This window comes from Microcaecilia unicolor, chromosome 11 (genome assembly GCF_901765095.1).
Source record: "Microcaecilia unicolor chromosome 11, aMicUni1.1, whole genome shotgun sequence".
Taxonomy (NCBI): Eukaryota; Metazoa; Chordata; class Amphibia; order Gymnophiona; family Siphonopidae; genus Microcaecilia; species Microcaecilia unicolor.
The window spans coordinates 32,618,093-32,631,498 of record NC_044041.1 but is presented as its reverse complement, the minus strand read 5'-3'; the positions used below and the strand labels follow the sequence as shown (position 1 = coordinate 32,631,498).

At 43.9% G+C, this 13,406-nt stretch overlaps 1 protein-coding gene across 1 annotated transcript in view; it reads left to right on the top strand.

Moving 5' to 3' along the window:
• LOC115479717 (aldehyde dehydrogenase, mitochondrial) overlaps window positions 1-13,406 on the top strand; it is a 59,392-nt gene that overhangs the window by 26,134 nt on the left and 19,852 nt on the right. The window contains exons 3-5 of the mRNA XM_030217852.1: window positions 3,666-3,806; window positions 4,852-4,931; window positions 7,103-7,214. Coding sequence (XP_030073712.1) covers window positions 3,666-3,806; window positions 4,852-4,931; window positions 7,103-7,214 — 333 coding nt within the window. The remainder of the gene's footprint in view (window positions 1-3,665; window positions 3,807-4,851; window positions 4,932-7,102; window positions 7,215-13,406) is intronic.

The window sequence follows — 13,406 nt, the reverse complement described above, 5'->3', positions numbered from 1 at the left end:
CCTTAATCTCTATATAAATTTCCAATTTACTACTGCTGCTGCCTTTGGTAAGGGTTGTATGTGTGTGTGTGGGGGGGGGGGGGGGGGGAGGAATGAAATTCTGAAATGTGATTGGTGACTGTCTGGGGAGCGTCCATCATCTGGCTATAAAATGTGACCATATCCTGCAAGGAAGTATTTGACCTTTGTAGAAATAAAACAAACTTCCTTTCCATTTTGCAGTCTGTCAAATCTTTCATTGTAATCTCTTCTGTATGTCAGCAGTTAATGTATAACACATTAGAGATGGGTAACTAAAAACCCTGGAGTACAAAATTACAAGGGGGCGTTGCAAATGGGACAATCTTCTTACCCCTGAATCTGAAGCCTTCTCCCCTCTTTAAAAGGAAGGGGGAGGAAATATACGTGACCCGCTGAGCGAAAAGGTACTAAAAATGAGGTGTGTGACTTACTTAGACTACAAGATAGAGGAATGTCAGCTGCATAATCCTGCAGCCTCTGGTATGGACTAATTAAGTCTTAAAAAAAAAAAAGAGAGAAATGTTTATCAATTAAAAATAAATAATTTAATACCAGAAATCACAAACCCCACTTTAGGTACCTGTAGTTTTTAGGCTGTAGAACATTAAAAACATCAAAGCTGTGAACAAAAATTGCATAGTCCCATTCTAGTGACACTATAGTACACAAAACTTTAAAAAATGAAATCGTACCTTTTCAGTCAGCGGGTTTTATATAATACTAGTAAAAGAGGCCTGTTTCGTAGAGGAATGAAACGGGCGCTAGCAAGGTTCCACGCCCCCCCCCCCCAACCTCCCTCCCTCTCTCCGTCTGTCATCAGAGTTCCATGGCCCCCTCCCTCCTTCCCCTTCAAGTTGCAGGATCCTCCCCTCTGAGTTCCACGCCCCCCCCTCTCCGAGTTCAATGCCTCCCTCCCTCGAAGTGCAAGTAGGACCTGTCCTCCGGCAGCCCCTTGCCTTCCTGTGTGCCTTCCTGCGTGCCGGCTGTAATTTAAAAATTATTACCTCAGGGTCTGGCGTCGGCATTGAAGGCGAGCGGTGCTACAGACTGCCTTCCCATCTGTCTGAGCTCTGCCTCTGGTCCCGCCCTCATTTCCTGTTTCCAGAAGGGGGGGGGCGTTGAACTCGGAGGAGAGGGGGGTCGTGAAACTCGGAGGGGAGTGGAAGGAGGGAGGGAGGGGGCGTCCTGCAACTCGGAAGGGGAGGGCGGGGGGGGGGGCGGACTGCTGAACTGGGAGGGGATGGAGTTGGTGGTGCGAACTTGTAGCGCCCGTGCTTGAGATGCGTCGCAGTTTCCCAGGCAACACAGTGACGTCACCAGAAGGCTTCAGACATTACGAACCTGGCAGTCAGCTTCAGAACGTTGGAGGTGCAAATTATTATAGTAGATATACAGTATTTATAGCCAGGTTTACCCTCCCACTTATTTTTGTTTCTTTTGCTCGAGTTTTAAATCGGTACTAGTACCTGAAGCAGCATTTTGTAACCTTTTCCTGGAGGCACACCTCGCCAGTTAGATTTTCAGGATTACCACAATGAATATGCATGAGAGAGCTGCTTATACTGGCTCCTACTAGTCTTTAGCAAAGCTAAATTTGACTTCCTGACTACCATCAATTGCCTGATAACAGAGAACAAAGGTCTTCAGGGAAAAAAGTCTGACTACAATTTTCCTTATTTCCTCATGGCATACGGTTCCAGTTACTTGGAAAAACAAATATGTACTCGGCAGTACTACCTACTAAAGGCAAATGGGCCTACATACACCTGGGGAAAATGTGTGAAATTTCTGCAAGCGTTATTGTAACTAGAAATTTCTATAGAATGCTCCTCGGACCATGTTTACATTGTTTGATCTATTTTCCTGTATAACACAACATAGTCATTGCTTTTGAACCAATTTGTTTAAGATGCAATACAGACAAACATTTTGTCAAAAGATGGCAGAATTTTTTTTAAGGTTTAACAGTTTTTATTCAGGATCAAAACACCCAACATCAAACAACGAAACAACAAGTCTAAACAAAGACATCAAGTGGTTACATTGCAATGAGCACGCATAACAAGAACAAGCAAAAACATTTTACAGCAAAAAAGACTAGATATCACACAATCCCTTTTTTTTTAATTTTGTGAGACACCTCCCGCTGCCCTCCTAACCTGCAACCCTATTCTCTATTCAAGTGTAACCAATGTATGCAGAATCAACCCCGTCCCCCCAGCCCTATCATTACCCATATCTTAAACAGACAACTGAGATGATCCGGCTCCTGGACTCTTATGACCCCAGGTGATCTATTAAAAGAATATCTATTCTTATAGTAGCTGATGCTTGAAACACCCACAATGCTGAACAAACTCCTTGACCAATTGTGTCCAGAGAGGTAATTTCCATTGGGTTTAGCACCCCCAATAATTTTGAAAAGTTGGCTCCTATGCTCATATCAAGTGCTGAAAATAAATAAAATACATACTTGTTCCCCCATCTTAACACCACGTTCAGTGATGCAGTTGCCTCAGCCCCTTCTCCCCCAAATATTCATATGGAGCCTAAGTGGGCACATATATTTGTAGATCCTATTATTCTATTTTATTTTATTTATTTTTATTTGTAGCATTTATACCCTGCTCTTTCCCGCTCAATGGCAGGTTCAGTGCGGCTTACAATGTTAGGTACAAAGTATCACAGAAATAGCATAGTTGTGTGGGGTAGGACATGAGGGAGGGATGTGTCAAGGTATTGGTAGTGTCAGTGGTGTGGATTAAGTTTGTGATTTAAGTTGGGTCCTTTGGATATGCTTGTTTGAAGAGGTAAGTTTTCAGCAGCTTTCAGAAGGGTAAGTGTTCGTTGGTTGTTCGGATGTGTCTTGGTATGGCGTTCCAGGGTTGGTTGCCTTTAACGGAGAAGTTGGGCGCGTAGTAGGTTTTATATTTGAGACCTTTGCAATTGGGAAGGTGTAGCTTGAGATATGTTCGAGAAGATTTGGACCCATTCCTGGCTGGAAGGTCGATCAAGTTAGTCATATAATGTGCCTGCCTGGGTTGTAGAATTGTTTTTTAAATCCTCAGTGTTAGAAAACTATCCGTTGATCCTTCAGATTGTGTATGCATTTCTTTGCATACGGGTTTAATGGCGACTGTTCTAGGCCCCAATCAATAAATGAAATGTTTTTTATTTATTGACCTGTTCAGAAGAGCATACCCCACCGACCCAACATAAAAATACTTGGATACCTGCGACACAACGTAACCAAAGACCGTAATGGACATTTACCTGACTCTTCCTTCCCCTTTCTAATTTTCCCCCAATTATACCTATCACACATGTACCTCATTCACCACCTTGTGTATTCGTTATACATTGTATTTGTTCAGACCGGAACCGGCTAACTAGATTGTGAAAGTTAAGAGCTTAGTACAGTGTTGCCACCTTGACTATACTGGATCAGAACTCAACACCAGATGAGATGCCAAGACACCGAAACTTCCAAGTGTAGAAGTACCAGTGGGCTCTGCTTTGCGTCAGTAAAGCAGTCTGCATCTGCCCATGAAAGTTAAAATAATTTTCCTACTGCTTATCTGTTCAGTAAGACTGCAGCAGGCGTATAACTTTTTTTTTTATTTTTTTTTATTCCCCTCTTGCAGGCAGATGTGGACAAGGCAGTGAAGGCAGCAAAAGATGCTTTTAAGCTGGGCTCTCCTTGGAGGCGAATGGATGCTTCTCACAGAGGGGTGCTTCTGAATCGCCTTGCTGATTTGATAGAGCGAGATAAAGCTCACCTGGCCGTGAGTACAACTGTTTTACGCTGTGCTTTAATTTAATGCTGACCCTGTAGTCTGGGTCGCATAAGGTGCATTTAAAGTTGTTACAGCACTGCAGTAACTGAGCACAGTATTTGTTGTAAGTGCTCTAATGGAAGATACTCTTGGGTCTTGGAGAATCCTTGGAGAATGGAGCAGAAGGTTGATTAGTCTTTAAGTCAGTTTGTTCCTGGGTAGTTCAGTAACAGGTGGCATTGGTAACCGGAAGGTGCTGAATCATGTCGTAGTTTGATTTTCTGGGCATAAAACACAACAGAGCCACTTTTCAGGCATCGCATGCATCAGGAGTACAGTGAAATCACAGTTCTCCTCTGTGGTAGCATTAATTCTTTCTTATTCAGCCAATACTTGATCCAAAACACAAGCAGAGTGAAATCTCCTAAGCCACTGACAGTCTGTGGGACCACGCATTCAGAAACTGGTTTATATATGTGTCTCCCAATCTCCTTTTGAATATCAATCAAGTTGGCTTGATTGCTGTGCAGTGATTTGAGTGGTGGTTTTTCTGTAATGTAATTTCACCGTACCCTTGAGGCAGTCGGTGCCTGAAACGTGGCTCAAGGATGTATTAAATAAACTCGTGTATATGCCATGCTGTGCCATGTTTAGTCCAGCTTCATTGCCTGAGTCATGGTTATAGTGTAACAGTTGAACCTAGTGGCTGGATTCAGATCCCATGAATGCTGGGTTCTGGAGGTAACCTTGGTTCATGATCCCTGGCAGATGACACCCTCTCTTTCAATGACGGGGATAGTGAACAGTAAGAGAATATAAAATCCTGTGAATCGAGGCTCCTAGCACCAAATTGCAGCCTGCTTCCAACTCTGCTTGAAACACAGCTGGAGACCCCAGATGCACAGGAGGAAATTACCAGATTAATGCTGGAACCCTGTTTAAAAAAAAATCTTTAGTTCGATATAATTTGTGTGGTAATCCGTTTTCTTGTTTATAAATTAAAACATTTTTCCAAATTAAAATACAAAATTGTCACATAATTCTCTTGTTTTAGACCTTGGAGACCCTGGATAATGGAAAGCCATACACCATATCTTATGCAGTGGATTTGGATCTGGTAACAAAATGTTTGAGGTATGCAAATTCATACTTTGTTTCAGACAAAATACGTATTTTCTGTAAGCATACATGAACGAGTTTGAGATTTTCTGCAGTTGGAGATCATCCCAGAGGGGGTACAGGACCTGGGGTGAATCTGTTGGAATGATGGTGATCTATCTTCTCCCCTACCCTCTCAGGGACGGGTTGAAATACCTTTACCAACTTGACTGTAACTTCTGTTAAGTTGAAGATACTTCAGATCGACTCATAGAGCACTCTATGAAGGAATTATGGAATACGTGGCTGACTCTCTAATCCCATGTCTACCTTGTAATGGCCTTTGCTGTCTGATAACCATTTGTCGTTCCGCTTTTCTATTTTTAGCCCTTATACTTTGGAATAGCCTTCCCCATTTATCTGCGGTTGGAGGCCTACTTATGCAAAACTTAAGTCGGGCTTGAAAACGTACTTATTTGCAAATTACCTGAGCCTGATAGGTGAGGTCTGAATCATTTCATGTGAGGTTTGTTAGGTTCTGAGGTTCAAAACACGAAGGCACGGACTCTGGAGCAATCGTGAGCCCTTGGGCTGCTGACGAGGACCGGCAGCAGCAGGCAAAACCCACCAACCAACACTGGGCTAGCACACCAGCAAGGCTAGGACTGCAGACGCAGACCAACGAGCCGGAATGCACTGGACTGGAACACACGGGGCTAGAATCAGGCTTCACCTACACTTAGCCGCCGTTCCCCAGGGGTTGAGCCCCTGGGTGCAGGCAGCCGGCAGAACTTGAAGGAAAACTGGTACTGGAACTAGCATGGAGGGGGCATGACAGGGGGTGGGGCTGGGGATGTGATGGGGCAGGTGGGTATGACATGGGGCGGGGCATGTCCTCTTTTTTTTTTTTTTTTTTTTCTTAGGAAAGGAGAAACAGGGGTGATGTGATACAGACATTCAAATATTTGAAAGGTATTAATCTGCAAACGAACCTTTTCCGGAGATGCGAAGGCGGTAGAACGAGAGGACATGAAATGAGATTGAAGGGGGGCAGACTCAAGAAAAATGTCAGGAAGTATTTTTTCACGGAGAGAGTAGTGGATGCTTGGAATGCCCTACCGCGGGAGGTGGTGGAAACGAAAACAGTAACGGAATTCAAACATGCGTGGGATAAACATAAAGGAATCCTGTTCAGAAGATATGGATCCTAAGGAGCTTAGCCGAGATTGGGTGGCAGAGCCGGAGGCGGGGATAGTGCTGGGCAGACTTATACGGTCTGTGCCAGAGCCGGTGGTGAGAGGCGGGACTGGTGGTTGGGAGGAGGGGATAGTGCTGGGCAGACTTATACGGTCTGTGCCAGAACTGGTGGTGGGAGGCGGGGCTGGTGGTTGGGAGGCGGGGATAGTGCTGGGCAGACTTGTATACGGTCTGTGCCCTGAAAAGGACAGGTACAAATCAAGGTAAGGTATACACAAAAAGTAGCACATGTGAGTTTATCTTGTTGGGCAGACTGGATGGACCATGCAGGTCTTTTTCTGCCGTCATCTACTATGTTACTATGTTAGGGCAAATATGGCAACCCTAGGGGGGAGAATCTAGATTATATAAAGCTGTCCTTTCCTATCAGAAACCTATTATGTATTTACTAAAATGGGAGAAAATACTGGGTGTCTCATATAATTATGTGCAGTGGGAGGTGTTTAAAAATCTTTACTCAAGTTATCAGTATCTAATGCATTGGTAGAAAATGGCTATAATATACTTTATAGCTGGTTTTATACTCCTCAGTGACTGTCCAAAATGTTTAATCTGAATTCTGCTCTGTGCTGGCGTAAATGTGGGTCAGTTGGTGACGTGTCATATTTGGTGGACTTGTCCCCAAACTCAAAATATTCTGGACTAATGTTTTAAGTTTAACCAAGATCTCCTATCCCATGAAGATTGACCATTGTCTTTTACATGTTAAGCCACAAGGAGTGAAGTCTCCTACCCATCAACTAGTTACCCAGGTGTTTGTGGCTAATAAACTGGTTTTGGCGTCAGCGTGGAAGCAGCCTACTGTACCTGGGTTTAGTGTAGTTTTGCGCAGATTGGACTATCTACATCTGATGTCTAAGCTGACAGCCCTGCACAATGGACACATTTTGGCATATCGTGTATGGGATTCAGAATTTAATCATGGTTATAAAATGTGTTTTGCTGTTCAGATATTTTGCAGGTTGGGCTGACAAATGGCATGGAAAAACCATTCCTATAGATGGAGATTACTTTTGCTACACAAGACACGAGCCAGTGGGAGTATGTGGACAGATTATCCCAGTGAGTAATCCATGCACAGAGGAAACTTGTTTTGTTATCCAAAAAAATATTGGCACGTTGTATACAATGAGAAGAAATCATCTGGGGAGATGCAGGGAGAGAGGTAGTTAATTCCTATTGGATTAAGCATATACCCCCTCATTCTATAACGGGGCACCTAAAGATAAGTACCATTTTTGGTTGAGCACATTACAGAATAGCAGTATATGATTGCATATAGGGCCTTATTCTATAAAGGTTATGCTCCTAAATTATGAGTATACTCTATGCTCCAGAATAAATTACGCTCATAATTTTAGGAGCATAATCTTTATAGAATAAGTCCCATAATGCACAACTGCACGCTTTAGTGTAAGCTCCGTGATATTCTAGAATGAGTGTACAATTGCTTTAGCCAGGGAGGTGGGGGCACATGTGAGTGAAGCACGGGCATGTCTCCTGTTTATGTGCACAGTTTACAGTATTCTGTACTTCATGTGCACAAATGGTGCACAGTATAAATGGATGTGTCCAAATGTACACTCACCGATTTTAACTTAGGCTAATACTCTGATGGAATCTGGACAGCCAGATGCCCTTGTAGAATTAGTGGGCTCATGAATTGTGACTCCCAGTTACAGGATTACATCAGTGTTTGAATGCTAGTGAGGTAATTCTTGCTAATTTGAAATTCAAGGCAAGGCATGAAACAAAAACAAAAAAATACAAAACAGGATTTCAATGTAGCTTACTGCTTAGAGAAGCAGACTAGCCAGAAAAAACAGGGTTCAAATATTGCTTTTCCCACTGTGACCTCTGGTAAGTCACTTCACCCTCCATTTCCTCAGGTTCAACTCGATTGTAAGCTGGTTTAGGCAGGGAAATAATAATTCGTGGACCTGCCCCGAGCTTGAATTTGGAAAAGGCACACAATCAAATTTAATATCCAAATCCATGTTACAGGTTACATTCCATGGTTGATGCAGTGCTAAAATGGATTTAGTTTCTTCTGTCTTTGAAACAATGTCACATTCACACGTTTCTGAACTTTAATCTGGTGTACTTTTGCAAGGGTGGAGATATTAAAAATAATAATAATAAAGGTTGTCCAACTGAAATAATTACTGTCAAATCTTTTTCTACCCCAACCTTAAAAAGACAAAGAACAGTATGTTCCTAGGTATTTTTATTTTTGTTTTTGTTTTTTTGTTACATTTTTACCCCGTGCTTTCCCACTCATGGCAGGCTCAATGCGGCTTACATGGGGCAATGGAGGGTTAAGTGACTTGCCCAGAGTCACAAGGAGCAGCCTGTGCCTGAAGTGGGAATCGAACTCAGTTCCTCAGTTCCCCAGGACCAGAGTCCACCACCAGGCCACTCCTCCACTGTTGCTACTATTTGAGATTCTACATGGATCACCAATGTGGCCGCGCAGGCTTCTGCTTCTGTGAGTCTGACATCCTGCACATACGTGCAGGACGTCAGACTCACAGAAACAGAAGCCTGCGCAGCCTTCTACATGGAATGTTGCTAGTGGAATAGCAACATTCCATGTAGAATGTCCAATAGTAGCAACATTCCATGTAGAATGTCCAATAGTATCTATTTTATTTTTGTTACATTTGTACCCTGCGCTTTCCCACTCATGGCAGGCTCAATGCGGCTTACATGGGGCAATGGAGGGTTAAGTGACTTGCCCAGAGTCACAAGGAGCTGCCTGTGCCTGAAGTGGGAATCGAACTCAGTTCCCCAGGACCAAAGTCCACCACCCTAACCACTAGGCCACTCCTCCATCCATGTAGCAATCTTGTGTCAATTTTCTGCACAGTTATGTAACCAAAAGGGATTTCTGATTAAAGAAGCAACAAAAAAAAAATTCAATTAAGTTTTTGGCCCAATATTCAACACTCCTTATGTGGGTAGCAGCACCTGTTACTCAGATAAATTGTACTGTCAGGGAGTGTCTGGATAGCATCAGGAAAGTACAGACAAAGAGCAAGGGTGGCACTTGCCGACATTGAATATTGCTGTTATTTGGGTAAGATCACTCTCTGCAGACTATCCAGATAGAAGTTGGTACCAGGGCTGCCGAGGGGGGAGGGTTGGGGGAGCAAGATTCCCAGGTCCTGATCCTGTGTGTTTGGGACCCAGTTGATATGTGTTGACACAATAACCCTGTCCTGACACACAGGAGCAGGAGAGTGACAGACCGAAGAAGGAGCAGACGCAGGAAGATATGGGGGGAGTGGCGTTGGTGGTCCAAGTTGAGGGGGGGGGGGAGAATGGTGGTGTGGCACTGCCCTAGGCCTGTCTTTCTCTCAGTGGCCCTGGTTGGTACAAAATATTCTGGTACGTGTTTGTGCCATGGCCAGCATTTAAATGGTAAAAAGGATAATGCACTTCTGTACCACCTTTGTGTTAAAACCACAGCGGTTTACGTATTCTACACCAATACCTTCTCTGTTCATAGTGGGCTCGCAATCTAAGTTTTTTTGTGCCTAGGGCAGTAAAGGGTTAATAAGTGCATAAGTATTGCCATACTGGGAAAGACCAAAGGTCCATCAAGCCCAGCATCCTGTTTCCAACAGTGGCCAATCCAAGTCACAAATACCTGGCAAGATCCCAAAAAAGTACAAAACATCTTTGTTGCTTATCCCAGAAATAAGCAGTGGATTTTCTCCAAGTCCATTTTAATAGTGGTCTATGGACTTTTCCTTTAGGAAGCCGTCCAGACCTTTTTAAAACTCCACTAAGCTAACCGCCTTTACCACATTCTCTGGCAACGAATTCCAGAGTTTAATTACACGTTGAGTGAAGAAATATTTTCTCCAGTTCGTTTTATATTTAAAACATTTTATTGAACCAGAAAAGAAACAAATACAAATACTGCAGATTCATGTCATCATTTACAACAATTTCCCCCCCACCCAGTTCCCCTTCCCCTTCCCTCCCCCCTTCCCATTTCTGATAACCTTTATCATGAGTCTAGTCCGGTGAGAAAGTTAGTCGTTTGCGTGCCACTGGATGGAGTGTCATCAAAAAACGCTGCCACGTATATTTAAACTGTCGTTGCTCGGCAAATGAGGCCTTTTGCAAGCTACATCTCTCCAATCGTACCAAGTCTATCATGTGTGTTCTCCACACTGACACCGAGGGTCCATGCACCTCTCTCCAATACAATAGAATCACTTTCTTCCCCATCAATACTGACTTGCGTAAGAATTGTAGCAAGCCTGCTGGGGGTCTATCCTCCAGCTGAAAGTCCTCAAATAGAATCAACTCTGAAATTGGAACAGGTTTCTTCCAGAGCCGAGATGCGGTTTGGATGATCTGTGTCCAAAAGCTGGTGATGTCTGGGCACTGCCAAAACATGTGTGCTAAGGTGGCCAGGCCCTGCGCGCATTTAGGGCAGGCTCCTTTTGTATCCAACCTCGCTCTGTATGCCCTCCTTGGCGATATGTGAAGTCTTAAGGCAAACTTATACTGTAATTCCCAGTATCTTGGAAATGTCTCTCTCCTTTGAATGGATGTGAAGTGCTGACGAAATCTATCCTCTGTTATGGTAATTTGTAAATCCTCTGTCCATTGATCTATGAGTTTCTTGAAGTTTATTTCTTCGGTCGTATCCTTAAGGTATCTGTGGTGAAAGCGCAATGGCACTGCAGTGCTAGCGTTTAGGGTGAGTGCTTCGCTCAACACATCCCGCACATCCTCAGTCAGATTAGACCACCCCAAGGAGGTAATGTAGTGTTTTATCTGTAAGTATGCAAGCCAGTCAGTGTGCTTTAATCCAAATGACTGTCTAAGTTCGGTAAAGGGTTTGATAGTTCCTTCCTCTGTTATCAATTGGCTTATATATTTTATCCCCTGTATTGTCCAGTGCCGAAACCCTCTCGACTCGGTACCTGCTATAAAGTCTGGATTGTGGTTGAGGGGCAGATATGGGGTGCTCGCTGCAGAAAATCCATGCCTCCGGCAGAGCCATCTCCAGGCCGCTCTGGATGACCGCAGCATTGGATTGTTCCTTATGCCCTGAACCCGTCTTCCAGGCATTGTGTGCAATAGCCAACTGAGATGTGCAGATGGCATCAAAGCACCCTCCACTGTTCTGTCCGAAAAGTCATTGGTCTCTGCGATCCAATCTCGTATGTGTCTCATGGCACATGCTACTGATAAATATTTAATATTGGCTAGTCCCATACCTCCTTGTTCTTTGGGTTTTTGTAAACTAGTGATTGGCAATCTTGGTTTCCGTCCTCTCCATAAGAATCCTTGCAAGGCGTTGTGTAATATTCTTTCTTCTTTTCTCCTCAGCGCCAGTGGTAGCATTTGAAACAAATACAGCCAACGAGGCGCTAACATCATGTTAAATAGTGAAATGCGTCCTACCAGCGCCAAGGGGACCCCGCCCCAAAGACCCAACAATCTTTTTGTTTCCATAAGTAATGGTGTTACATTTTTCTCATATAATTTCATAGGATCAACAGTAATGGTCACCCCTAGATAAGTAATTTGTTCTCTAGCCCATGTTAGTGGAAATGCCCCCCTCCATGTCAATTGAGTCTCCTCTTGCATTGGCATTGCCAAGGATTTGAGGAGGTTCAATTTGTACCCCGAAAGGGTACCATATTCCTCTATCACCTGTAGCAGCCTGGGTAAGGAGCTCTGTGGTTTACTTAAGAGGATAAGGAGGTCATCCGCATATGCGAGCACTTTAAGTTTACTATCATTCAGGCACACTCCCCCTACATCCTCATCTGCGCGAATCATGCATAGTAGTGGCTCCAATACTAAAAGGAACAGCACAGGAGACAGGGGGCAGCCCTGTCTGGTCCCTCGGCCAATGGGAAAGGAATCTGTCTGCACTCCATTTACTAACACTCGAGCCTGGGGCGTAGAATACATAGCCTGTATAGCATCCAGATACCACCCATGCAGTCCCACCCTCCGCAAGGTTGTGAACAGGAAAGGCCAGCCCACCCTATCAAATGCCTTTTCTGCATCTAAACTCACAATCATATATGGGTTACGGCCGGCCCCTCCATGTAGTAATGCCGCTATTAGTCTCCTAACGTTGATGACAGACTGCCTTCCCTTCACGAACCCCGTCTGATCTCCATGTATCACCCGGGGTATCATCGGTGACAATCTCTCCGATAAGATTTTGGACAAAATCTTTATATCCACATCGATCAATGAGATTGGTCGGTAAGAACCCGGGTGCATATGATCCTTCCCTGGTTTGGGTATAAGGCTAATCAGCGCTGTGTTGGTGTGTTGAGGGAATTTCTTTTCTTCTACTACTGTTGTATAATAATCTAATAAGGGACCAGTAATCTGGTTCTGTAAGATCTTATAAAATTCTCCCGTGTAGCCGTCTGGCCCAGGGGCTGAGGAGTATTTTAATGCTTTGATGGCCCTCTGAATCTCCCTAATGGAGATTGGTGCGTTTAATGCCTCTGCCGTTTCTTCCGACAAGTGTAACATGCCAGATTTTTCTATATACTTCTTCATTTCTGCTTCTGATCTTTGTGAGGTCTCTGGTGCATATGTTTTTTCAAAATGATTCCTAATAATCCTAGCAATCTCTGTGAGATCTGTAATGGGAGTACCATGCTCATCCTTCACCACTGATATGTAGTGAGGTCTCCACATTCTTTTAGCTAGGCGTGCCATCATTCCCCCAGTTTTTTCCCCAAATCTAAAAAATCTATATTTCTGGTACATGAGTGCTCTAGTTGTTCTCTCATGTATGAGACTATTGAGTGCCACTCTAGTGGCTATCAATGTTTCATATGTGCTCTGTGTGGGCTGTCTTGTATATCTCTTTTTTAGTGCTCTCAATTTGTTTTCCAGTTCCACTATTTTGGCAGTTATTCTACGGTTTCTCCCACTAACATACGATATTACATTCCCTCTGATTACTGCTTTTGCAGTTGACCAGAACAGTACGGGGTCTTCTATATGTTGGCTATTCGTGGACTCATACTCTTGCCATTTAGCCTGTAGGTAAGTGACAAACTCCCTTGAGGATGATAGGTAAGTTGGGAACCTCCAATGCGGTGTTCCCTGGAAGTAGTGGGGCGCCCGTAAATCCACCCATATCATCACGTGGTCGGAGATCCCCTCGGGCCCTATTGTGGCTTCAGATATATGTTGGAGAATGTGCTGCGTCACAAAAATATAATCCAGTCGAGATTGTGTTTTATGTGC